Source organism: Fistularia commersonii, chromosome 9, assembly GCF_037954325.1.
Source record: "Fistularia commersonii isolate RoL2024-O1a breed Wild chromosome 9, RoL_Fcom_v1.0, whole genome shotgun sequence".
NCBI classification, from domain to species: domain Eukaryota; kingdom Metazoa; phylum Chordata; class Actinopteri; order Syngnathiformes; family Fistulariidae; genus Fistularia; species Fistularia commersonii.
In genome coordinates this window covers 7,739,019-7,766,320 of record NC_141292.1, presented here as the reverse complement: position 1 = coordinate 7,766,320, position 27,302 = coordinate 7,739,019, and the positions used below count along the sequence as shown (strand labels likewise).

General features: G+C 37.4%; 1 protein-coding gene across 9 annotated transcripts in view; it reads right to left on the bottom strand.

Moving 5' to 3' along the window:
- The window catches only part of LOC147231104 (disabled homolog 2-interacting protein-like), a 156,430-nt gene that overhangs the window by 33,566 nt on the left and 95,562 nt on the right, over positions 1-27,302 (bottom strand). For 8 of the 9 annotated variants that reach the window (XM_086152231.1, XM_086152229.1, XM_086152234.1 and 5 more), the window contains 3 exons: positions 8,282-8,435; positions 6,146-6,244; positions 3,717-4,271 (listed from right to left, as the gene is read on the bottom strand). In XM_086152231.1, the coding sequence (XP_086008357.1) occupies positions 3,717-4,271; positions 6,146-6,244; positions 8,282-8,435 (808 nt within the window). Of the gene's footprint in view, positions 1-3,716; positions 4,272-6,145; positions 6,245-8,281; positions 8,436-20,062; positions 20,087-27,302 lie in introns of those variants that run through there. The other variant, XM_086152236.1, reaches the window with a different exon arrangement.

Sequence of the window (27,302 nt, the reverse complement as noted above, 5' to 3'; positions counted from 1 at the left end):
AATTAATAATACCATATTTCATTATCTGACAAAAGGCATCAAGACATTCCAAGGTTTACCAGAGAACCAGCAGCATGGATTGGTGAGGGAATTTTTGGATATGTACCTTGAATCTTTCTTTTTTCCTTAATTTCTGTCTTTTTTGGGATCAGTAGAATATGCGACTTTTAATGAGATAAGAAATAAGCTATTTTTTTACTGATATCTAGATAGGTTCTTCTTATCTTCATATTATTTGGAGCTAATTTGCTATTTGAATTGTCCCTTGATTTGCATTTTGAGGAACACGATTTGTTAAATGTTGTTGAAGTTAAATAATTCAACACAGGCCCCAAGGAATATCAAACTACCAGATCCCCTCATGTCATGTTAATAAATCATTTGTCACAGCATATTATGTACGTACGACTAACTGCATCCGCATCCAACAGCTGTGGGGATGAGCATCACTGTCCACTGATGACAACACTGAATCAATTACTAAAACGCTGGTGCTCAGGCTAAAACAGAGACGACTTATGATATGGGTTGAGAAGAGTTCAAACTGCAGAGGATGGAGGGAAGAATGACTCATATTTCGACCTCTTAAGGAGCTCTATCAGTTTATCTTGTGGAGCAAAAACACAAAACGATGATGGCATAATGACCAGAAAACCACTTCCCCTTGGCTAGTTATCATTGGGATAAATCCTCCTTGCAGTCACTTCCAACACAGTCAGCATGGCAGAGAACAAGCACTAAAATTAGAACAAAATCTTCCCGGGGGTTGGGGTGTCAAGAAGACTAGATCAATAACAGTGAGGATTCATGCCAGGGGTGGATATTTTCAGATGAAAGAATGGTGAACTTCCTCAGTCAATTCCAACACAGCAGCAGGCTTGTTATTGCTGCTCTGGGGCTGCAAATAGTGCTGTCGGGTGTGCAGACATGACATTTCCCACAGGAGAGAAAACAAAACAAAAAAACACACCCTGGTGTTGTGGCTACTTTGCAAAAATTAAATTGTATAAATTGTTGGGATTTGATTTTTGTCATTGCTTTTACTCCGACTCAGCAGCAGTCATCTTATCCAAGTGAGCCACACATCACACACATCTTCATAAAACAGGAGACCTATTTAATCAAGCATATAATCAAATGCATGAGTTGCGATTACATGTTAATGCCTTGTAATGCCAATGTGTGTAAAATTACTATCCGTGCAGTGATGCAGGGCGTGGCTGCTGAGCTCACCAATGCATCCGCACATCAATACACTGTCAGAAATTAGATCTCCCTGGAGAGCTCTGACCCCAAGAGGCAATGAAGCATACAAGAAAGATGAAGGAAAAGAAAACGGGGGAAGTGGAGAGAGAACAAAGGGGAAGGAGCGAGAGTGCAACAGAGTAGCGTCATGTAATTATTAAATGATGGGTGATAAAGTGACACAAAAAGGAATAGAAGAGTTGCATACTAATGATCCTTACGGCTGGCAATCTGCATCTCTCCACGATGGCCAGCTGCGATTTGAGGTAGTCGACCACCTGCACTCAGCTGATTAAAAATGATCTACGTCAACAGAACTCGCCCCGTCCCTCAGCAGTGCCACAGACATGACTGCGGTTGCGTCTCTGTAAAGAAGCTTTCCCCTCCTGTTCACCCTAGCTGGGTGTCACGGAGGATGTAACATAGTCTATCTTATGTAATAATACATCTGTGTCATCATCTCTGAAGTACAGAAACTGAGTCATGGATTCCACTTGAGAATTTATAGTTAGTAGGCTGCAGAGGTAGCAGGAAACAGAATACATTATCAGAGGCCTTATTAAATGTTTGCAAGACAGCGATTAAAACCAAAATTGCCAAAATTATTCCCTACAGTTTATCTTTGCTTAAGCACAATTTATACTCAGTGGAATCACCCTGGTTCAGCACTAGTAGAAAAAGTAATGTTAAATACACAACTCCAATCAAATGTTATGTAATGAGTATGTATGTAAATGATTTTTGACATTATTTTTTTGGATTATACACGTAAGACAAATGGTGGTTGTTGGTTGGTCTAGGATACAACAACAAAAATAACAACAACAAAAAAAGACAATTTCAACCTTTATTTGTGAATATCTCAGGTGATTTTTTGAAATACTATTTAGGCCTTTTCTTGGTGAGATTATTCATTTTCTGTTTGTCCATTTCATTTTCTTTGATTAGGCCCCGCCAAAAAAGATTGCTCATATTTGATACATACTAATACACTGTCCAGCTCTTGTTGATGCCATCGGCTCAAAAAAGCTATCAGCTCTTCGCAAATTCCAATTTAATTACCACATTTTTCGCTGAATTAAAATGCCTTAAAAAAAGTAAAACTAACACAACTACAGCCCCTCATTTCATAATGATAGAAACTATTTTTGAGTATCTCTAATGACAAGATGCCTATAAATAGCATCTCAGTGCCAGCCTTGTTTTATAAGAAGTGTCTAATCGCGACTGTGAGGAAGACGTAAAAGTTCTTTATAATTTGCATGGAAGGTGGGGATCAAATTATATTAATCAAGTATCTGAGCATTTCTGGAGGAGCTATCTCCACTCAATCATTAGCCATCGTTCCCGGCCCAAACAAACGACCTAGCATTACAGAGCAGAAGGACATCACTTCTTATGCGCTAATTTTCCATCGTTCTGCTGAGCTTTGGTAAATTCAAGGAAAGTTCCAAAGCTTCTCTGATGAGATACAGTCATGACAACTGAAATGAGGCCTAAGTAGTGGCCTGTAACTGATGAGGCAGAGAAGACAAAGATGCAGAAGTGATGAAAGCAGCCTGAAGAAATTAGGACAACAAGATGTCTATTTCTGTCCTAAATTGTACTGCTGGAGAAAATATTTTGCATCCTGAAGAAGCTTGATGATTTTTGCTCTTTATGATTTAGAAGTATTTAATGCTGGGACTTCTGTCCTACTTATTAAATGTAGCCACTTTCATATACTAGTGGAATATTTAATATAGATTATCACTAAAGTTTTAGCAAATTAATGTAGTCATTATCCCCACCTTTAATACGACTTATTGTAAATCAAGGAATATTGACCTAAACTTAATTTGATATGCTATTGGTATAGTTGCTTGATATTTTTAGCTAATTTTATGACTTAGAGACTCTTGGAAACCTAAGGGTGAAGAATTTATTCGTCAATCACTTTTTCTAACATGAATGGGAAAAACAGTTTGGAACTGTGGTTACAACTGTTGTGGCATCACACTGAAATCAAATAAGGCCATTTTGGATTGAAATATTATCCAAGTCCAATGGCCTGCTGTCATGGGATACTTAGCCCTGGCCTGTGGTAGACTAATCTTTCAATACTTACATTGCTGTGTACAGCAGTGGATAAATAATGCTCTGGTTCTGCAATGGAATGCTGTGAACCACTGCAGGGGATACATATGAGGGATTAGCTTGAGTTAAAAATGTATTACAGGTTGGTGCAACATGAGGAAATCACCTGTCTGTTGGGTACTTGTCTGCATGGTATTACAGCTGTGGGGTCAATAGTTCATAAGACAAGCAGACAGTGGAGGAAATGTGAACCTTTTCTGTATTTTCTAATGTATGATTAATACCCCATGGAGAGATAATGGTCTAATTTCCTGGTTTGCTCCCCGATACTGTATTTCTACGCAGAGAGCATACATGTGAGGCAAACTAAAATCAACCCTGTTATTGATGCTCACCTTTGCTTTGCCGGTGCTCTGCAGAATGTGCACCAGTGCGCATGCCATCTCTTCCTTGTTCTTGACGCTAATCCCAGGCTCCAGCACAGAGCACAGCAGCATGTAGTTATTGGTGGTGTATTCAGCAAACTCTTTGTACATCTCCATGGGAAGGATGTTCATACTCTGGTAGCGTGCCTTGATTCTGATCATAGGTCCGGATGTTTTTCCTTTAGGGGGGTTGGGCATGCTCACTTGATACCATTTCTCAACAAACTGCCGTCCGGTAACTGCTGCCACTGGGATATTGACAAGACCAATGTAATTGTTTTTATCTTTCTTCTTCTTCTTGTCTGTATCTTTGTAGAGGTGGGCTGTGATGCTTTTGACAGCTGGCAGGTTATTGAACTCGAAGTGCTCTCCCCAAAAGACGTTGTCAGTCTTGAGTTTACAGGTGGTGCGGGCATAGAGTGAGTCATCGAGGCAGAGCTCACAGAAGTATTTCTTTTTGGCAGGCAAGTCCTTAGCTTCAATGATCCACAGCTTCAACATGTTTTCAACCCGGCGACTGTTGTCCTGCAGACAAGATGATAGGGAATGGTTTAGTTACGTCTTTTAACACCAATCACAAACAACTACACATACACACACAACTAGAGGAAAAGCACATATCCAACTTCAAAATGGCTTAATAACCCAACAGTGCAATGTTATGAAAATCAACTAAATGTAAAAATAAACACATTATTTCATAGTGTCCAATCTACATCCTCTCCCTTCTGTTATAAGTCTTTAAATTGGTATAAAAATCTTGCTCCTTCATTAATTCACAGACTGCTCACCCATCAATTGATTCTGCCAAGAGCAGGGCATATATTTGGCTCATTATTCAGATTGCCTTGAAATCTACCTCTTAAATGAAGCAAGGACATGAAGAGCTAATAATGACATTTTTAGAAAGAAATAGCAGAGGCTCATTATCTCAGCCAAACCCCAGTGTGTCTCGAATATGGGTAGCTCCACTTAATGGGGGCAAACCAAAGCTGGTGCATTGACAAAAACACTGCTTTTCTATAATGAACTTTAGTTCATCTCTCCCTTTTTTTTTACTTTTGTACTTCTTATGTGATCTCAGCACATCCATGATTCTGTTGCTATCAAAGGGTATCTACAGGAGATGCTATCATAAAAAAGGCCCTGTGACTAAAGCGTGAGATGTCCAATTTAGTTGGAAATGATAATTACTCAATATCTTATTTTGCTACGAACATTTTAAGTGATTTAAAGTACTTCTGCCCAAACTCAACAAAAGCAAGTTCTTCAGACGTAGACATTAATAGCCACTTCACCGCGACAATACCCTAACATCCATGATTCATGTGCTGAGTCATCCAGTTAACCCACAATGAAACAGACAGCTCTGGCATTTAATTGAACTATAAGGGAGTTAATGAAGTTTCATTCAAACATTATTGCGTTTTTATTCTGGATTTTTTCAAACTAACCACTTTACCAGAGTATTTATTTCAATCTATTTAAATTAGTCCAACTGCCCTGTGACATAGGTGTAGCATCTAGAAAGGAGAGTCTCAAATATTCTAGGGTCTGACAATGAATGCCATACACTTGTGTATTTTTTGTTTTTCATTCATTTTATTTTTCATTCATCATCTAAACCGCTTATCCTACACGGTCACGGAGGGGCTGGCGCCTATACCAGTGGGCGAGAGCTGTGTTATACCCTGGACCGGACGGAAGTTGATCACAGGGTCACATATGGAGACACACAACCACATTTAGGCATTTGAATGTCTCCAAAGAAGCTACTGCATGTTTTTGGGCTATAGGAAGAATTAGGAGAAAAAGAAAGAAAAATAGAGAAAAGAATGTATTTCTGATCTGACTTGTTAATTTTGAAAGTGATCCGTTGCTGCTTTTGGCTTCTTTTGGCTAACGTCTGGCTACTCTGTCACTTTGTCACACAAGATATTTAGTCCTTGATTTGATTGACTTTTTTTAGAATATGTGCCTAACCTTATTGCACTGTATCTAATCTCTAAAAATGTTCTAATAATCAAAAATGCAGAGCCCGCTTGGAGAGACGGAGAGCTGCCTGAGCAGCTGGGGAGAGGAAAGCTGCTTGGGATCCATTTTCAAAAGTTCTAATTAGTTAGTAATTTGCAAAATAATGAGTGAGCAATAATGTTGTGAGATAAGTACTTGTTTTGTTTGCGACTATCCCTCTGACACAGTTGTGTATATTTATACACAAAGAAAAAAAACTGTGTTCTGTGCAAATGCACAGTGCAATGAGATGAAATTTGATCTAGAATCAAACTGGAATGATGGATAACTTTTAACAATTTCTATGGATGACATTTTGGACTAAAGTGACATAGTTGTTTACTCCACACAGTCTTGTCTCACCTGCTGCCAGTTTTCATCCTTACCTTGTTTGGCTGCACTGCTCTCCTCAGATTTTCCATCCATTTGTCTCTTTCGGCTGATGAGCGACAAGAAAAGCATTTGCTTCCCGTGGATGTGGTGACCTACCGCAAAGATGGAGAAAATAAGAAAAAACGAATGCTTTAATGATTAATAACCATGTGTAACAATTGCGCAGAATAAGTGGCACTATTTACTGTAAGTGGTAATATATTAGTCAACTTATTTATGTTTACATTTTATTTAAGAGTGACAAATCCCAGTATCAATTAAGTGTCCCAAAGTTGCATTATATATTTCTTAGCTTAGCTAATTTATCCCATGATTTAATTGACTACATAATAACAACAAGCTGAATGTAAAGATAGATCTATGTTTAAAATTCAAAAATAAAATATCAATTGAAACATCAGAAACACTTTGGATTCAATAGATGATTGACCTAAAACAAATAAATTATTAAATTGAAGTGAGTCTGTATTTTCCTACTATATGGATGTTTGGAAGTACTCTGAAATTTGGAAAAAGATGGATTTTGAGTAGTTAATAGCGTCCCACAAAATTGACAAGTAAGTTATTAAATTAATAAATACATAAAAATAATCCTAATAAATGAATGAATAAGGTACTTGCATACAAATTGTATATGAGTGGTTTTGAGAACTTGTAATCCGATGGTTACTTTTAGACATCCTGATACTGAAGACACAACACGCGTTAAATGAAATATTAAAAGTGAATCATATTTGGACTAAAAATACAACAAACTAATATAGGTGGAGTCATTTTTCAACATCTGGGTCCAAATCAACTGAGAACATTCCCAGAAAAAAATATATCAGTTAGGCTGAAGATGATAAAATATAATTTTACCTAGAAATAGAAATCAGACACTTGATAAGAAATGGCTGGGTGTGAATGTCACATGGCACAGAGGAACTGCTAAATGGTTTGAATAGTCATAAGAAATCGATAGTTGGATAATTTAACAGAAAAATTTATCTAAAGAACCAAATAATGGAAATACCCAGATAATAAACTGTAAAAAAAATTCTCTGAGGTATAACAAAAATACTGTGATTCAAACCACAGCTATAAATGTGTGTATTTGTGCACATATCGCAAATATGACTTTTACACTAATAGGACAAAATGTCTCTTGCAGTGCGCTGCAAATGACTAAAAACTACTCATGATCAAAAGCTTACACTGTTTTTTTCTACAACAAATTAACTGAACTAAATCCATTTATTATTATTTTTTTAATACAACTAGACCATTGGCAGCTGAAACAAACAGTGCAATCATCAGCTTTCCGGTTTGTTAAAAAGCGGGCTGTTATCTATTAGCACACAAGAAGTGGAGTTTTATGAAACTTGTTCTGAAAGTTTTGTCAACATATATTTATTCAAGTTCCAAAAGTTGTTAAAAAATGATATTGTATTGATAAATACCCTTGATGTAATTATGGAATACCATAAATGGTAATTGCTGTAATTACTGAATGTGCTCATTCATGTTTGAAAAATCTTCTATTTTGCCTATTTGAATTGGTGTATTGTTTTAAACACTGACAATTATTTGTCTTTTTAGAGATGGAAATAACTATTATTTTGAACAGTTGTTCAGGACATGATATTAAACCGACACAAAATATTTTCATTTTACGGTTAAAATTTCTCTTTTTAAGCTTGGTTACTCCAATGTTGCTATATTTACTTATAACACAATGACTTGTACTACCTTTCCATATAACTAGTGATTTGCTAAAATAACTAGTTAATATAAATAAAAAAAAACATACATTCAAACAAGTTCTGCTCAATTCCTTTTCAATTATTCCTACACCTATTATAAAATTAATTTCTAGAGTAGATCAACTCTTTTTCTTTGGATGTAATATGCTTAAAATGTCAGAATATTCACCTTGCAGTAAAAAAAATGTCTCTTGTTAAAAAAACAATGTGCAATATAACAGAATTTCTTGAATCAAAGGGATGTGGTGAACCTTCCAACAGGCACCCATTCATTCTGTCTGTGTATTGACCTGAATGGATACTTCAAAGTTAGAGTGAGTAAACATGCTCTGCACAGGTAAAGGCAACCAAGAATGTACTATGAAGGTGTTTGTGTCTCCCCACCTCAAAGCAGTAGTCCTGCCCGAGGATGCTGCTGTGAACCGGCTTGATGATGACCTCGTCCTCCATACTTAAGTCCAGAGCTTCCACAGCGCTGCTAGGACTGAGCAATGACTCATGGGAGCGAGACTCCTTCAGCCTTGGCATCAGATGAGATCTAGGAGTTGAGAGGGAGAGGGAAGATCTGAGTAAATCTGCAGCGGAAGAGGAATGGAAGAAGTGAAAGAGAGAGAGAGGGAGAGAAAGCATATGCTCCGGCATCTATTACCAAGTGTTCGTGGTGCGTGCGAGGGAAGGAAGTGTGAGGATGACGAGGAGACGGTGCTTGACTTGCCTCTAGTAAGTCCTCAGCTTGACAAGCTTTCACACTATATCAGCACGTTACTGACACCACTTCTAAGCTTACTTGCTAATGAATGCTTCTCATTTACTACAGGGAACATCAATACATGAAAAAAGATCTAGAGATAGCATATTTTTGGCCTGCAAATGACAGCAAGACTAAAGGTGCAATTGATATAATTGATTACCGTAAATGAACAAGATTTCCTTGTGATGATTAAGGTCAAATGCCTCATAGCAATAAATCAATATCACATATGATATAATTACTCAAATATTCTGTAAAACAAAGGGCCTTGTTCTTGAGCAGTTTTACCTAATAAGATTAAGTGACAGCAACTTAAGTCTTTTTTATGCTTTCCTGCTTTTGATGTGACCCCTACTTTCTGTTTATTTTGGAATGAGTAGATCCTTCTTCATTTGGTTTTTGTCATCCTCATCACTCACTTTTCTATCCTGTCTATCTATTCAATTACCAGCTGAACGATGAGAAAGATGTTTTAAGTCACAAACAAGAACTTACTGCCCTTGCATTTCCATTAACCGTTAACCTCACCCACTGTCCAATCATCCGCACAATAACAAGAGGATAAAAAGCTAAACGCTAATGGGGGATGTAAGCAACATCATGAACATTACCCCCTGACACTAAGACAAAGAGGACAGAGGGTCAATCACTAGCCTTATACACTAATTCCATCAATGTCTTTGTGTGTGTGTGTGTGTGTGTGTGTGTGTGTGTGTGTGTGTGTGTGTGTGTGTGTGTGTGTGTGTGTGTGTGTGTGTGTGTGTGTGTGTGTGTGTGTGTGTGTGTGTGTGTGTGTGTGTGTGTGTTTGAGCAGCTTGAGAGTGACTACTACTGTACTGTTATACTTTGCATCTTCTCAGTGGTCTTAAAAAAGAAAGAAGAGCAGAACGAAATGAGACAGAATGCAGCCGTTCCTGCTACCAACAAGTCACGCACACACACACACACACACACACACACACACACACACACACATAAATGCACATAAGGTGCACATAAATGCACAATTCACCCTTGGAATTAAAACAAAACAATGTGAAACAACATATGTATTGAGACCTCTTTGCAGTTACAATCCAGTTATAGGAGCTCCTTTCCTAGTCAATATCACAGCTGCAGAGGAGGTGTTCATGCAGCTTACTCTGCCTTTTGATTGGCAGACTGGGTACTGGGCAGAAAACAGAGCCAATCAAATGAAAGGAGAAGAGGGGAAGTGAATTTTCTTGTGGGGTTTGGTGTGAGAAAAAAGGGAGCAACGTGAATTTTATCTGAGCCCGACTAAACAATCCATGAAAATGCATGATGACCGCATGAAGAGAAAAACTGTATAAAATGAACTTAGAAGATAAGAAAAAAAGTCATTTTAACCTGCCCAGCTGCCAGGGTGGTTGTCATGAGTCAGAGGAGACCTTGTTCAGACTATAGCATGCCTTTTAGTTGTCTAAAGAAAGCTGTCAAACAATCTGATGTGATGAGCGTGCAAATGTGACCTCGTATGACTTGTTCTACAACCATACAAACCCTTCTGTGTGACAAGCTGAACAAATTATGTCTAAGAAGATTGATATTTTTCATTTAACCCAAATATATTTACGTACTGAAATAGCATTTCATCATATCATTTTTGTGAAATAAGACATAGAATGAACATTTCCTTTGTTCGTTTGCAGATTTTTCAATGGCTACATAAAATTTAACATGACATCATGAGAATAGTTGTTGGAAAATTGTTATTGTGCCATGTTCACTCCTGTGTGTATATATACATTCTGAATGAATGAGCGAGACATTGCTTTGAATTGGCTGTTGACTGTAAAAAAAATGTACTGTGGGACTCCAGTTGATACACCATTTATGGATAGTTTTAAGCCTCAACATGATCATATATGATGGCAGTATTCTCTAGAATACAGAAGTTCATATTTTATTTAATTGTTGTGTTTTGTGGCAATGTCCACAAAACAACAAGATACTTGACCGGCTAACCACTGGTAAACTTGTCTGTAACTAGCTACCACGGTTAGGAGGCATTAATGAACATTTCTTTGGTAAACAGACTTCTTAAGTATAACAAAATGTTCTTCTTAAGAAAAAAAGAAAACAGCGCAAACTCAACAAAAGCATACTTTAGAATCAACATATTGATTTTAAAGCTGTCACCATAGGATGTGATATAAATATTAAAGCCAGTAGACTGTAAAAGAATGAAATGATAAATAATACTCATACTGCATTTTAACTATCTGGTACAGTCTTTAATTGCACAGCAATTTACAGCCTATTGTGAGGACACTTTGTATTCACAACAGTGGTAAACAGTCTGGCGTGTCAAATTTTCTAAAACCCCCCAGTTCAACGCATCGTCCACATCAGCCACAGCAAATAACAACTAGAATTACAAGCAGGGCCTGATGTCCTCGTCTTCTCATTTCTCAGGTTTTTGACTCCCTTCCCCCAACGACTTCTATTCTCAGCAAACGCCCTTCTTTGCCCTTCAGTCATCTCTACCTTCATTTCTGGCTTTCTGTAATTCAGTGTTTATCTGAGATAGGATGCTTAGTTTATGTTGCCTGGTTTATTTGGACACTTGTAAACATCTCCCTACCTGCTTTCCTCACTGTTCTATATCTCCTACTATTTCTCTACCCTGAATCCCCTTGGCCACCAATCATTCTGTCTCTTTTATCCTCTGGACTTTATTTAGGAAATCTATCTATTCTGGACCCTGTGCAGGAAATACACAGGGCTCTGATGATATAGAAATGTCAAGGACTGCTGTACACAGTATGAGGTCTTTGGAGTTCCTGAAGCTTTTCCTACATTGAAATAGAAATACCCATAAACAACTGCAGCATTGGTAGACCTGAGAACAAGTGCATCACATTTCAAGATACAGTACAAATCAGATGTTCATGTTTTTTTGTTTTTCCATTGTTTTAAATCTTTATTAAGGAAGTGTTCCCTAGTGACTTTTGATATTTCATTTTACATTATTTGAACATATATTCAGCAGGCATATGCACAGTCAGTGTATTGTTATTCATGCCACTGCATTACGCCAGGTCCTGTCTGAGGACAGTCTGAGAGCAAGGCACTTTGACTGCTGAGGCTCAATAGAAACTCGGTTAGGAGTAAGTACTGGGCCGGGCAAAACAGAGAAATTGATACTGACTATGTCTGGGCTGCAGCCAGTGAGCCTTGTTTCAGCATCCTGTAAAAACAGTTAATCTGATAGCCTGTCTATGATCTGATATAGTCTGAAACCTGGGGCCCATACAGGCGTCAGAGCACTTAGACTTTTAACACACTGACTCTCTGGCTAGCAGACTGCACCGCAAGAGACTATGTTTGTACTGATAACTCAAAATAGGCTTAATGTACTGCAAATCCAAATAACAGTGATTTGAAACTCCAGAGGATGCAACAAGAGTGTGCATTGTTCCACTACAATCAACTGTACAAGCACAACAACCCATGTGCATGTGAGGCCTTGTTAATCCACAATACTGTAATGCCCCCTTTGTCTCGGCTTCAACCCGTTGTAACTGTAATAGCTAAAACAAAGCCAGATGAAAGTAAAATTATCTGACATAACCTAGTGCAAAACATACTTTTCTTAAGAGAGGCTCGCAGTTACTGCTTAAGTAGAATGGCCTGGTGAAGTCTTGTCGTATTTAATGCAAATGCAGCCTTGCACACTTAGCACAGCATTCCACTTTGCCTTGCACACTGTTAGCACAGCATTCCACTTTGCCTTTAGGCACAAAACAATCAATATGCTTTCCACACACAGAGTGACATGGAAATTACTTGCTTTTTATTTTTGACAGCACTGTTCAATAAATAAGCACAGGATAACAAACGTGGAGTGGACATGAGCATTTATGAAACCCAATGGTCATGACAGAAGTCATTTTCGGACATAGGAAGCACTGCTGAGGGCAAACTGTTTTCTTTTTACAGTTTGCCATTTCAGTCAAGTATCTTCAGATGATATACTTATATGTTCTAACGTGATCATAAAAATCAAAATGAATTGCCAGAGGAAACCTGAATGTATAATAGTTCATTTGGGCTCCTAGCTCTTTTGCGGCTGTCAGTTTCCAGGACTTTTTATTTCACTGAAAATAGAGCTGAAGCTTCGAGGATGTCTTTGTTGCAAAAGTATTTGAAATGTATGCCAAGAGTTATTGTATCTTAATGAATTGTTTGTGTGAGGGCATGTGTTAATTATGTGTGCATCTGTAAATGTTTGCATAATTCTGTTAAAATGTAAATAAGTATGAATGCCTATATGCAAATATCTAGTTCTATGACCTGAAATACTGAAAAACTAGGATACTACTTTTATTAGACATTAGTGATTTTTGTTGTGATTCACTCAAGTGTGAGCAGGGGTTTGCAAAGTTGAGATTCTGAGAAATTCAACAATTTTTCCAAACTACTGCATTTTCTTGTTCTTTATCTAAAACTATTTAGCTGCGCTGAATTAATTATGTTCCAAATAGCCTCTAAATTTACATATCCTTAACTGAGGGCTATTTTGCTTTGTTGTATCTTGTTTTTGGAAGAAATGAGGTTCCATTTAACAGAGCAGGAAATGGGGTGGCTCTTGAGATCACAGGGTTTTCATCAGCAGCAGTTGTGCTGGACACGACAGTAAGGGTGATTGCAAGAATTTTCAGTAAGTACAGAAAAATGTTTATTTTTATGAAAGTGCCACTGATTTGTATGAAACTGGTGGTTGGAACATGTCACCCGTGGTGATTTGAACTCAGTATGAATTTCTTTATGAGAATGAATAATGTAACAGTCTCTTAGACAAATATGTTCTTGGGTCTCAGATACATAGGTTTTCTGTGAAGTATATCATTTTATACGAAAGAGTGAGAATAGACAGTCAGTTAGGTATAATTTAATTTGGGCAATGTTGAAACATTATTACTGTATTTTAACATCTCAAAATCTTTAGCACAGCCCACATCTCCAAACACAGCTTGCAAGCCATGTCAACAGCAAAATGCATACTTTTCACACACAATCTCACTGTAATTCATTCAGTTTAAGTTTCATTATGAAACACATGCACTCCAGAGCGAGGCAACTGGACAAATACGCCATTATTCATGCATCAGGCTTCACACAATAAAGTGTCCATTATTTCCACTGCTTTGGCGCTGACTCAGTGGAAAGGACCACAGGCCATGATGAAACAACCAAGTGTTTGTCACACTGCAGAGTACTCTGTCATGGGGCGGGGAACCCATTTGATCTGAACAGATGTGTTTTCTGCTTCTCTGTGTTTTACAAAAACAATGAAGAAAAAAAAAAGCTGCATATTGATCTTTGATGTCATCTTATAGACAAACCTGTTAATAAATTGTTAATTTTGAATTAAGGTTGGAGTTGTCTGTGTTTGTGAAAACTAACACAATTCAAATTAACACAAGTCATCAGCATACAGTATAGCATTGGGAGCCCTCCAAAAACAAACATTGATCTTGAGAGCCACCATGTCCTCCTTATTAAAAACAAAAAAAAGTAGGTGAATTCAATTGGATGTACAAATTGAATGTGATAATTGAACCAACCAGGATTCACAAATTGCAGTACTGTCAACCACACTGACTGTGTGTGCTAAGCATAATGAATACAATGAAGTATAGTTCAAGTGCTACAAACTGTCCAATAGTGGAAATAAAATAATGTGACAGTCTGGGATCTATATCGTGTATGATAAGTTATGCCACAAATAAAAATTACAAGCATTCACATTTAAAGGAGGATGAGAATAAGAATCACTTTTCAATAATGTATTTCTTTTCCCGAATGAATAAGTGAATAGATTGGCAGATAAAAATCTCAACAATGAGCCAAAACGTAAAATTGACTGTCAACAAATCCACACAGGGAAGTATAATTCACACCAGGTCTATTGTATTGATCTGTATTGCACTAAAGTGGTATATCTAATGAAGTAGCCAGTAAGTGTATTTCTTTATAATGTTTATCCAGTTGAGAGTGAATAATTCAAATAATTCATAAATTCTAAAAGACTTAACGAGGGGGATGTAAGAGGATGAGAGAGACAGAGAGCGAGAAAGGGAGAGAGAGAAAGCGAGAGAGGGAGATAAGGAGAGTCTTTCATTTGCTGCTTGTCCAAAACAGTGGATATGGGATCTGAATCACTGACATGTAGCTACAGGCCTTGGAGCGTAAACACCAATCAGGGTGGCTGCCCAGCCAACAGTACAGCAAAGTAAACCTCATTCACTGTTAGTGTCAGAAATAGTGCAGTGTAGTGAATGAGCTCTGGAGAAGAAGACAGGTAAAAACGCAAGTGCGGCAGGGTGGGGTTGAGCTGCAGCTGCAAATGTGACGGCTCTGTTGCCATTCCCTTTGCCAATACCTGTCTGGAGAAAATTTCCACACATCAAATCCGGGCTGACACCCTCAATCAAGATCCCCTATCTGCTCATCCATCTGTGACCCCTGTAAGTTCGGATTGGCTCTGCCAGACGGGAAGGAAAGATATAATAGTGATAGCAAAATGGGAAAAAAAGCAGAAATGGGCATTTAAACGGGTGAGTCGGCAAAGTCAAGTGCATATTGGTCGATATCTGGTACATTAGTACTTTGCACCACCTGTGCAGCTTGCTTAAGTCCTTTTGGATCTTAGAGAGCCGTTGGTCTAATGCACACAAGACAAAAGAACGACACATAAAAGAGGGCAAAGTCAGGGACTGCCCTAGGCATCACTACACCATACAAAAGCGAATATAAGAAAATGAAGCTGTGATGAAGGGAACTAAGAGCTAGTTGAACCTATAGATGGAAAAAGACATCAGCTAAGAGTATAGACAGAATACTCTGCACAAAACAGCTCTTCATTAATGGGAGGAAGGAAGCTTTTAAGGCAAGAATGAGATGCACGCAAACACATGCACACCCCTCACCACAAACAAGACATTTGAAGAGGCAGAGGGAAAGAGGAAGTTTACTTCAGTATTTAGGATTTCTAAAATTTTAAGTCCTCTGGGCCTCTTTTTTAGGGGTCTGAAAGGATGTTTGACTTAGTATATTGGCAAGTACACAAGACTTTGGGAAAGGCTGGCTGGGAACTGTGATCAGGTGGTTGGAGAACAACTGTTGGACGCAGTCATGCAGCTGAACTTGTGCTGTTGGGTAACACACGCACACATATACACATGTGCACACAGCTTGATTACAGTGAGAGTGCGGCCTCCCTGCAAAGCTGGGAGGTAATTCAATGTAACATCTGCTAGGACACTCACTGCAGGAGACCAATATGGTGCTCTGAAGAGCTGCTGTGGAGCAGGCCAACCGGGGCTTATCCATGAGATGATGTGCTGAGTGAAAAGAACAGAACAGCTGGCCGCAAATACAACCCCCAGACACAGAGGATCACATTGAAAGGTGCACAACAGAACATGCTCATTACTTGCGATGATCTGTGAGGGCAGTTTAGATTTCGAAATGAACTATTATTGTTCCAATAATGTGGTAATTACTATTAAAGGTGTGAAGCTCTATAAAATGCAAACCATTTGGGTACTCTTTCTCATCTCATATTTGTTCTGAGTGACTTTTGAAAGGGTCATTGAAGCATATTTTGCCACTACAATAGTACCACAACAACTGTGTGGCCTAATAGAAAAATTATAATAAGGTCTAAGGTTCGACTGATTAATGACTTTTAAAGTAGGAGTTATGGATAAAGGGCAGAGGTCATGCTAATAACTTTTAACAGTCAGGTGGGATTGCTCAATTAATGCACAATGGTTTATTGTGACTTGCAACAAAGCACTTTTGACCACATCATAACGGGATTAAAAGGCACAGAATTTGTTTTGTTTCTATTATCTTGTCTTCTCTGACATCGCCGACAAACCTTTCAAAACTGTTTTCTCAGCCACGCAAATGTTACAATTAAATACTAACATCAGACAAACACAAATACACACACACACACACACACACACACACATTAAAAAACTAACAGAAATGTACTGGACGCTGAATGTACCAGCAAGATCTCCAACCCAATCAGTCATATGTTTTAGTTAATGACCCTCTACTATGATGTGACATGACATTATGAATACGACCCACCCTGATGCACTTTTCATGTGTCCTAACTTACAAAAGAAGGCTGAAATAAAAAGAAAACATATATATAAATCTACATATTTTTAAATAACTATTTTCAATAATAATTATACATAGAGAAATAATAATCTTTTGCTGATAAGAATTATGTTAATTCTCCTGGAGATTGGACTTTTCAAATCTAGAACTACTACTCTAAAACAACACAATACCATTTTTAGGGGTTATCAATCATAGTAGATAACTCATGCTCAAATCTTTGTTTGGTTTTAGAGTGTTGAGGTCAAGGTTTTACTTAGATCTGGCAAAACATAGAATTCATGTTTTTAATGTAAGGGGATGATGATGCCTTTACCTCCAAAAGACTCAGTACCAGTCTTCTAGTACACCAGCTGTAAAAAAAGGTTCTCCTGTTACTTACAATTGGGATGGAGAGGAGTTTAGTCTAGTAGTCTGGTCTAGTATCAGAATCCTCCCCACCTAGCAACCTTTCATGTATTTTCTCTGTAAATACAAACACTGTCTGATTTGTCATTTGCTACAGCTTCTGAATGATATGTCATTTAGATGTTGGAATAGAGTGCTTCCCTATAACTTATAGTTACAAGACATCCAGTCCTGCTTTACTTAGGACTGTCTTGATTCAAAATGAGCATTTACAGTAAATATACTCTTAAAAATGAGCCTGTAGATTGTGTTACATTACTGGTTCTCAGAATCAGAAAAGCATTTATTTTACAAAAATGTCATGAACATTTAAGCATTGATTGGTGCACCTGTTGTTTGGTTAAGTGCTGTTTCGGGTTTATTTATTTATATCTTATTAGAGAACATTTTTGAAATTATTTATTGGGAAGGGGCAATATAAATATAACTGCTGATGGCCTTTTGTTTCCTAATCTAAGTCTTCAAATGGAATTTTTTATGAATGCGTAATGGCAGTAATTGTTTGTTTATCTTTTACATAAATATTAAGGAGGGATATTTTCATAGTTCATTTTTCTTTCTTTTTCAATTTAAAATGACCTGTGTGTACTTTAGCTTTTGACAATTGTTGTAAGTAGATAACCTAGTATTATTCATAAGAAATTTTAGTATCAGCAACATTATGGATTTTACAGCATTTTATATTATATCTCATGTAGGACAATAGAACGTTTTAAAAGATTTTGCGTTGTATAAAATGCTATTGTGGCTTAGCCATAAGAGGAAAATGTGTGATATAATGATATAATGTTTTTTTAGTTACTGTTCAAAACCTGTGATTCTAGGTTGAGATTGGAATGTCAATAACTGGAGAGATGAGAGTTCTGCTTGCTCAGACCCATAAACTTAAGACATTAGGAGTGTTTGCTGCACCACATCATTTTAATCCAACACACTTGTCTCCTACCATCTCTCTCCAATAAAGATAGATAATTGTATAACAGAGAAGTAAATAGCTGTAGATGTGGAGACAGCAATTTTGTTATTACGGTCTATGAAAGAAATTTCCAGATCTAGTTTTCTCTTTTTCCAAGTAATCTAAACTTAACCAGGCCCTATTGCTGCACAGCTACCGCAGAAAGAAAGGGAGCAAAAAATCTCAAGAGTGCTGATACTCAGGCTGGAAACCAGAATCTGCTGTCTTTGCATCTGTCTTTGCAATCTACTACATGTGCACAGCTACCTACTGACAATGTTGAGATTTTTCTTCTGCAAATAAGGTTCACCAGAATAGTACTGAGTATGACATGTACCATGATTTAAAGATTCTATTTATGTGCTTGAAATAATATACTTTGGATCTCAAACAACCTTGATGGGTGAAGGCCATCACATTAGATGAACAGGGAAAATGGCTTTAAGAATACAAGATACATCTTTTTGATAAACAGATTGAAATAAAATCATTCATTTGCCAACAATGAAAGCAATTTGTGCCCGAATTTTCACCGATTACATTTGCAGCCAAAGGGACAGTGTCAGGGACAGCAGATAAAAAGAGGGGAAACAATAAAGGTAACACAGGGGATTGTGAAAAACATTGGCAAAACTGAGCAAATGTCTGTCCACTTAAATGTCTGATCATCTGCCTCAGTAACATCCAGCACTCCTTGTCAAAACCAGAAGGCCAATGAGGTATTATTGCAGTTTGGTATTAGAAATTGAATTGCTATAAGAACATTCAGCGAAAAGTTGTGACACTATAAAATGCTATTGTTTCTGCTTGACTGGCATGTAATAATCCTGCTGGAATACACCATCAAATTCACATTTTGTCATGATCAATAATTAAATCATAGTCTAATATCACCATCAGAGGAGGTCAAACTATACGTAAGTACAGAGCCTGACAGTGTCAGCAAGAAAGTCACATATCAGTTGATATGACTCAGACATGACTGTGATAGCAAGAATATTTAAGGCATGCTAAGGTCTTGGAAATGATGTATCAGTTCACACGTGCTACATTAACATTATGTACTTATGTATGTCTAAAGGCGACACGCTGAAGTGTAAAAGCGAAATAGAAAGTGCCCAATTGCAATTCAAGTCATTCTTGGACAAAATTTGAGGAAAATATAAAATAGCAAGATCAAAGAAAACCTTTTCTGTTGCATAAATATGCTCGGTGAACTGCTAAGTACGAATGCATAAGAGTGGAGGAGATGAGGAAGTGTGCTTTTCACCCTCTTGACCTGAATATTCAAACACCCTTGTGGCATTGGACAAAGGAATAGGCAAACACTCAAGACTGCAAGGAGAAATAAAGAGGGCAGAGAATTTCTTCCCACTCAAAATGAAAAAATAAAACTCTGATGGCAAAACTTTAATTTTTTGTCAGTCAACTTTTTCTAGCTTCCCGAGTTGCATTTCATAAACACCCCGAGACAGATGAGGTAACTTTAATGTGTTCTTGCCAGAATGTTGTTGGACATTTTGCCAATATCATGATATTATCCACACTTTAAATGCAAGTCGCCTCTGGCTCTAAATATTACACTTGTTCAAGTCTTAACATGACCCTTTGTTTCTGTCAACGCAATCCTTCCCAGCTTTACCACTCTCTGCACTTTTATTCTTTTGATAAACTATACTGACCTTTCTTTATGTTCATAATTCACTTGGAAAGCACTGTGGTATTTAGGTGAAGACTTAAGATGAAACTCACAAAGTTCTGAATGTCTCTGAGTGAGCCAAAAAACAGAGTTTTCGATAAACCACAGCATGCAGCTGTGCTCTAACCATACACGGAATCAAAGATGGTCAAAGATGAACAATTAAAATAAAACTGGACTCACGATTTGCTGAATATATGGAACATGGTCCAGCAGTATCTTTCCACGCTGGATCCCCAAAAGGCACAGCCAAATGTTAAGCAGCATTCCTCAATAGATGCTGGTCTCCGTGTTTTCCTGACTATTTTTGATTCTCTGGGAACAAGACTAGAGCCTCTGCCCCCTGAGTTACACCGCACCGCTCCCAAAGGATGTCTGTTGCTACTAACACACCCCTGTCTACATAGCATTTAAAAAGACAGCACCGTTATTCAGAAGGGGCTTGACTCTACTCCAGTGGAACAGCCCTTTATTGGAACATTATTTTGTTATGAAGTAATGTATTACCCCACCATGGCATCTGCCTTTTAAATTGCAAAGTTAGTTAAAATAGAAATACTATGCTGTAATTTAAAGATTATTACCCTACATCAGCCTTTATCTCCCAACAAGAGTGGTTAAGAGTGGGTTTAGAGCAATTTTGAAATACAGTTCTTTTTTAAGCCTCTTTTAGATTTATATTAATATTTTGTAGAAATCATTTTGATTTATAAAAGCATCAATGGTTAACTTTTGCCCAGTTGTGATAGTAATAATAATGATAATGGCAATAATAATAATTCTGATAATATGATAACAACAACAATAACAACAATGACAAGAATAATAATCATAATAATGGTGATGACGATGACAACAACAACAACAATGATATTAATGATAATGATAGCTGAAAGATGAATTCATATGACATTATGCGTTAGTTGCAGCCCTAGCTTCAGACAATAATCTGGAATTATTTAACATTATCTAACATTATCAAATGGGATCCTCGCTCTGAGCTCAAGCTACATTAAAAGACAGCTGCATAAAGGTTATTTGGGAGTTACAGTGAGAGCAGCTTTACTGCAAACCCTCAATTATGGATGCTGGTGCCTACCAATGGAACACATGAATTCTCCCTTATCATCAGATGAATCTCTTTTGCTTTTTCTCACTGACACAGACCCAAAGTTGGCAATCAGGAAGTCAGCTTGTTCCCTCCTCCCTCCTTGTTTCCTCATTGAAGGAAACAATGGCTCAGCCTTCTGCACCACTCTCTGTGGGAAAATACTAGGTCCTTGGCAATAGAGAGGGAATCCAGGAATGGGTGAAAAAAAAGAATGACAAAATGTAAGAGAAGAAGAGAGAATTAGGCCAGCCAGGTTTGGGGAGGAAGCAGACAACCAGATGGAGGCTCTACTTGTTTTCTCATGGCTTGTGACCCTGTGAGGCAGGAATGATGGGATGACTAAGACATTCTGAAAGAAGAAAGACCAATTCAGAATGTCGTCTGAGCGCACATTCCATTGTTAGACTAAAAAAGTAAGTATTAATAAAAAAAATATCTAACCGACTAAGAAACCAAATTAAAGTAAAATAAACTAAAATAGATAAGAGGATCATAATGTACCCTTACAGAATGTACTTGTCACCTACAGGGAAGTATTTTGAAAATCCACAATCCAAAATATGTGCTCTTGAATGAAAAAAACAATTTCAGTACAACTTGGGAGGTGAAACTTGCTTACATTAAATATACTTGTTGCATCCCATATAATGAACTCGAGAGTTGCTCACTCTTATCGCAAGAAACCAGACTTGTATGACTTACTGTTCTGGAAAAAAGTGGCTGGTTAAAGGTTAACTACAAAGCTGAGGCAAAGCCTGGCTGAACACTCAGGGGGATTTCCTCATTCCCTGGTCTGGGCTGTGATAATATCAAACCTCGTAGGGTTGTTCGGAGTGTGACTGTTCCCAACCATGATGTGGGACAGGAAATGCTTGCAACAGGATAAAGCTGTTTGTAATATATAGCCCAGCAACATAAGAATATTTCAATGTTCTTTGTTCTTACGAATATAATTATTTTTCACAAAAGTTTTCTGAATTGTACAAGTCATGTGGCTGCAAAATTACATTACATATGTACATTCTTATGGAAAGAACAAAACAAAACCCTTTTCACCAATTTTTTGAAGTATCAGGCAATGTAATGGTTGGTAACCCTGGGCATTATCACTTTACATTTATCTAAAAAGGTCAAGATAATTAGACAATGGGCTATTCAAACCCTTTTTAGACCACGATCTGAAGTACAAAAATTGAATCTTTAAATAAAGATCAAAGAATGGAATCGACTTCGCCGCAGAGGCCATGTAAAGTATGATTGAGATTGTGTTTTCTAATGTAACAGGTAAGTAGCCAGTGGTCTTGGGCTGCTTTGCCTGTTGCTTAATGTTTGATTTGCTAAGATATCATATTTACATTTTTTTTCTTTCAACTTTGAAATGAATACCTCCGTATCAATATCATTAGAAATATTTTAGCGAATTTCTTGTGGTAAGCACTTATCAAGCAATAGTTTGGTTTGCTTCTGCAGTGTTCTCATAGCAGCACCATCATTACTTCAGAGGCTTACTTCACAGTTCTATTTCCAAGCTTGATCTAAATAGAAATGAAGAATAGTTTTTATCTATAAACACAAGGTGAGGTACAAAATTTCTGTCAATAGATGTGTCAGTCTGTGTAAAATACATACATGAATAAAAAAATGCATTCGTGCTACCCTGCTATTCTGAAAAAAAGCTATTCATGTCAATTTGTTGCCAAGGAGTGTGTGGGTGGGAATATGCAAGGTCATAAGCAAGTGTATTTCAGCAGACAGCAACAGAACAGGGTCAGAAGAGAGGGTGGGAGAGACAGGGCTTCTCTAAGCCAAGTGTCTGCCTGCAAGCGTTTACTGGGGAGCGATTCCCTTACTAACTGCTAACCTGCTTAGTAGAGCACCACCTGTCTGCACAGAGGTAATGAAAAGAAGAGAGGGAGGGAAGCAGAGACAAATAATCCATGGATACAGCACATTCCAGGCAAGCTGCCACAAGTCTGTATAGCGAAAAGGTGGGTGGTGGAAGGTGAGAGGGTGACACAAGTTGGATGAGAAAACAATGATGAAGGGTCAGAGAAGCAGTGAGAGAACTTTGGATACAACTTAACCACTGCAAATCATATAACTGTAGTAAGAAGGAGATTAAGACATTTGAAACAATTCAGTGCAAACCAAAATGCGTGGAGGCCAGAAGGTTTTTACACCTGCGTTTTCATAACCAGATAATGATTTCTTAAACAAAACACAGAAACATGTTTCTCCTAAAATTACTGTGTATTCTTGTGTGTGTTGCAACACTCCCAGTTGGATCATTGTGATGAAAGTTGTCAGAAGCTTAGGAGATCAGCTTTCAGCAGTAGACCAGACAACCATTTTTTGGATCACAGCTGTTTTAGTTGTGCGTATTCAGAGCAGGACTGTGCAAAACAGATGTTGTAGCCTTAAAGCTTAAAATCCAGAAGGCACAGTCAGGCATTTTGCCGTGGACTAATAAAAGCAAATGAGAACAAGCTGTAAACCAGGATACTCCTTTCATTCTATAGTTCTGGAAAGTCCAGCATATTAGTTAGTTTCCATCTTTACAGCAACATGTCAGCAGCATAGCTTCTTCCATATTAACTGTTGTCTGATCTGACTGCAGTTTTCTGCTTTATGTTGGCATAGCTACTGTCCCACTTGATTGAGGGCACGCCAAAGTCATAGGTTTCAGACATAAACATGATAATGGTGCAGGGTCTTGAATATGTGTAGTGAGGTGGTGATCTTGATTTCATACCTAATGTCAATTGTTGCAGGTATTGCCAACTGTTACCATTACTGCCATCGTATCAATTTCACTTTTTGTTTTCACATGCATTTGACAGTTCACACAAATAAAACATGATCACAGAGTATGGATTGAGGGCTAAGTGTGAAAATGGAGCACAAATGGGTCTTTAGAGATGTCTGTGTTCCCTTGAATACAATGGACCAAGTACTGCATTTATCTTGTAGTGCTGCAGTGTTGAAATATAACGCTTGAAAAACAGAAGTATCTTTTCTCCTGAAATACTTTGGTGCAAGTAGATCCACAAAGTTTGCTGAAGGCTGTTTTCTAATCAACTGCTTTATTTGAAAAGCTACGCCCTGCAAAGTCAGCATGGAATCGCTCACACAAATCTTGTGTTTATCCAGTCGTGCTGCAAAATGTAGCACTGTATAAAAGGATTAATATGCTTTGTTTTATTTGGGGTGAACCGTCTCTTAATAACATTGAATCAAGTGATGAAAATGCAAGTCCCTCAACAATGCGATGATACAGTAATATTGAATTTAGAAAGAGTTTGCATGAATGCAATAAAATACCTTGACAAATTAGATGGTTGAGGATTAGACATGATTCGACATTTCCCTATTATCAACAATACACACAAGGCGGTGGTTGCCTGTGGCTCACATCTCTAATACATTTGTTCTAAAATCAGACATTAAACACTTTGTAAGGGTGAATAATTTCATAAAAATGCAAAGCACAAGTTGTTTTTAGAGCAACCTGAAAAGCGGTGAATCTACCCAAGCTTTACTATTCTGAGGATTTTATTCACGTCCCCTTATCCTCTTCCTGAATCCTCGAGTCAGACTGGAGAGCACACACTGTTGACTCCCCACCTTCATTGTCCTCCTAAAATCACGAATAATTACGAGATCCAGATGCTGTCATGAAAAGCCCGATCAATGCGATTCTGTGCTGCCACAAAGTCAGTCAATATTTAAGAATGTGTTAAAAGATCCTCTTTATCTGAAGAGAACATCTTCCCGTTAGGGTGTGTGGCAGGGAATGAAGTGAAAGGGAAATTAAAAAAAAACAAAAAACTCCCTAAATAGCCTGCCATCTATTTCATTTTTGTAAAGTGTCTAGATGCTGGAAGACAGCCACACGGATCAGCTGATGACAGCTCTCCGACGTGTTTGTATGGGTGAAATAAAGATATAAAGGCAAAGTTAGGAAAAGAGAGAAGTGAAGAGGGGCTGCTGCTTGAGAGCCTTCCTCTCCTGTCGTGCCTATTGACTCGTCGCCACAGCCTTCAGGGCAGGGGAGCGCAAATGAGTGATTCAATTATTGACAACACAGAACGCTCGTTGACCCATCATGAGCATATGCTCCTCTTTCATCCTTTCTCAGACATGCAGGGTTGAGAAGTTCCAGAATAATGTTGCTGCATTTCTTCTACACAAATTACTTCAATCATCTTTAATTCACAAAGGCGATGGGACGCTTGAGCGAAGCCACCATATTCTAAGCTCCAATTTGTTGACGCACATAGCACATTTCAAAGCATTAGACTCAATAAATATAAGCCATCGAAAATGAGGCAGTTTTGCGTGAGTGTTGCGTTTTTTCACCGTCATGCATGCCCTGTAATTGAATATGTCGCTTTAAATTGTTTTCGCTTTGATTGTTTTGTCCAAAACCAGCCTTAGATGTCTCTGTGTGTGTCACGGAACATCCAAAATATCCTGTAAATGTGTCATAACCATCTGTTCGAGCGTATTTTAATGAAGAATTTAAAGTAATTTAGATCTGCTTAATGACTAGCCCTTTTTTCTGCTTCCAAATCCATAACATCACCATTACTACAAATGTTACTACCTCCACTATTAATAATAGTTTAAAAACATGTGTGCAAAAAAAGTATTTTTTTAAGTGGAGTACATTCAAAACTCCGAAACTCCAGAAGTCTGAAAGTGATACCCTTGCCAATATGAAACTAGAGATGTGGACCAAAGCCTTGTTTCCCTAAAACCTTTGTAGCATTGATTTCTCATGCCCCTCCACTTTATAAAATGAGAACTAGATCCTGAGTGTGATGAGGAACAACTCTCAAGTATAGATTGTTTAGGTAAATACAAACTGCACTGATGAAAATTGGATTTTATTGAAAATAATCTTTGATGACATGTTGTCATCTCATTGATACAGTGAGCACACGTGGTTGTTCATGCATGTCAGATTGATGGCTCCATATCCTCTATTCAAAATGCCAGCGGTCCAGACCCCTGACCCTCAAAGCTGAGTACCCCCTGGCCCTCTACTCTGAATTTGTCTTATCAAATGCACTGTTCCACTTCATCAGCTCTCACTAAATCAATATACATCACAGAGATAATCTACGACAGCGTAATTACAAAGCGCCAGATTACTCTGAAAAATACACAAAGAGATAGACCTGGCAGTGGAAGCCTTTGCAACTTCTGAAAAAAATTTGATTACTTCGCATACATACATTCACTATAGAGCTGGGTAAAACCACAATATATAGCCAATTCAGCAACAATGACATTGTAATGTGGATTTTTAATTTATTTCATAGTTCTCAAAATAATGAACAATAATATCAGTTAATTGCTAATTTCCATATACTTGTGTGATGTTGTGAACATTTTTTTAAAAAACTGAAGAAAATGTTGTAAAAGAATCATTGAAAATTTTAGATGAAAATCTAAAAAAAATATATATAAAATCATCAGGAAAGTAACTTGTATGATTAAGAAGCATCAAAAATTTGAGAAGCCATAAAATGAAGAATTTAGGAGACATTGCTCTTATGTAAGCTTTATATTTGATTTAAAAATGACTTTCAAACTCACAATGAAAAAAAAGATTAAGACACAAATAGAATATTTAAAGAAAAAACAAAAATAAATTAATGAATAAATGAATTAAAAAAATAACAGCCATGCATTTTTGTTTTTTCTCATCAAAAAATAAAGAAATTAAAAAAAACTGAAAGAGCTCCTGCAAGTGATGACCATTTTGAAAAACAATTTAATTTGTTTCAATGATATATTCGAAAGGTCTCACTAATGACACTGTTCGGGATCCCTTTTTTTTTCGCTTCTGACTGCATGCCTGAAACTTAATCCTATATCAACACCCTGGAATATATAATTATGAAAAACTGGCTACTTCTACTTACAGAAAAAAATTTATGAATATGTATCTAATACATTTTCATATCACCCAGCCAATATCATTAGAAATAAAACATACTGATGTATGTATTTTTCAGTTATGAGGAATTACTTGAATTTAAAACTTTACGTAAATGTCATGAAGAGATACATTCCCAGAGGTGTATGAATTTTGCATAACAGGTTTATTCAGCCAGTCCGAATGAATCCACAACATATTAGAGAACAAACAAATGCATACTCCGAGCTATTATGTCATTTCGGTCATCAAATTCAATTCCTTTAGCTCATGTTGTTTCTCCATCTTGTACCCACTCTAAATAACCACTCCCAGTGTGATAATGACTTAGAGCTCTCATTCTCGCCTTGTCATCTCCTCTGCAG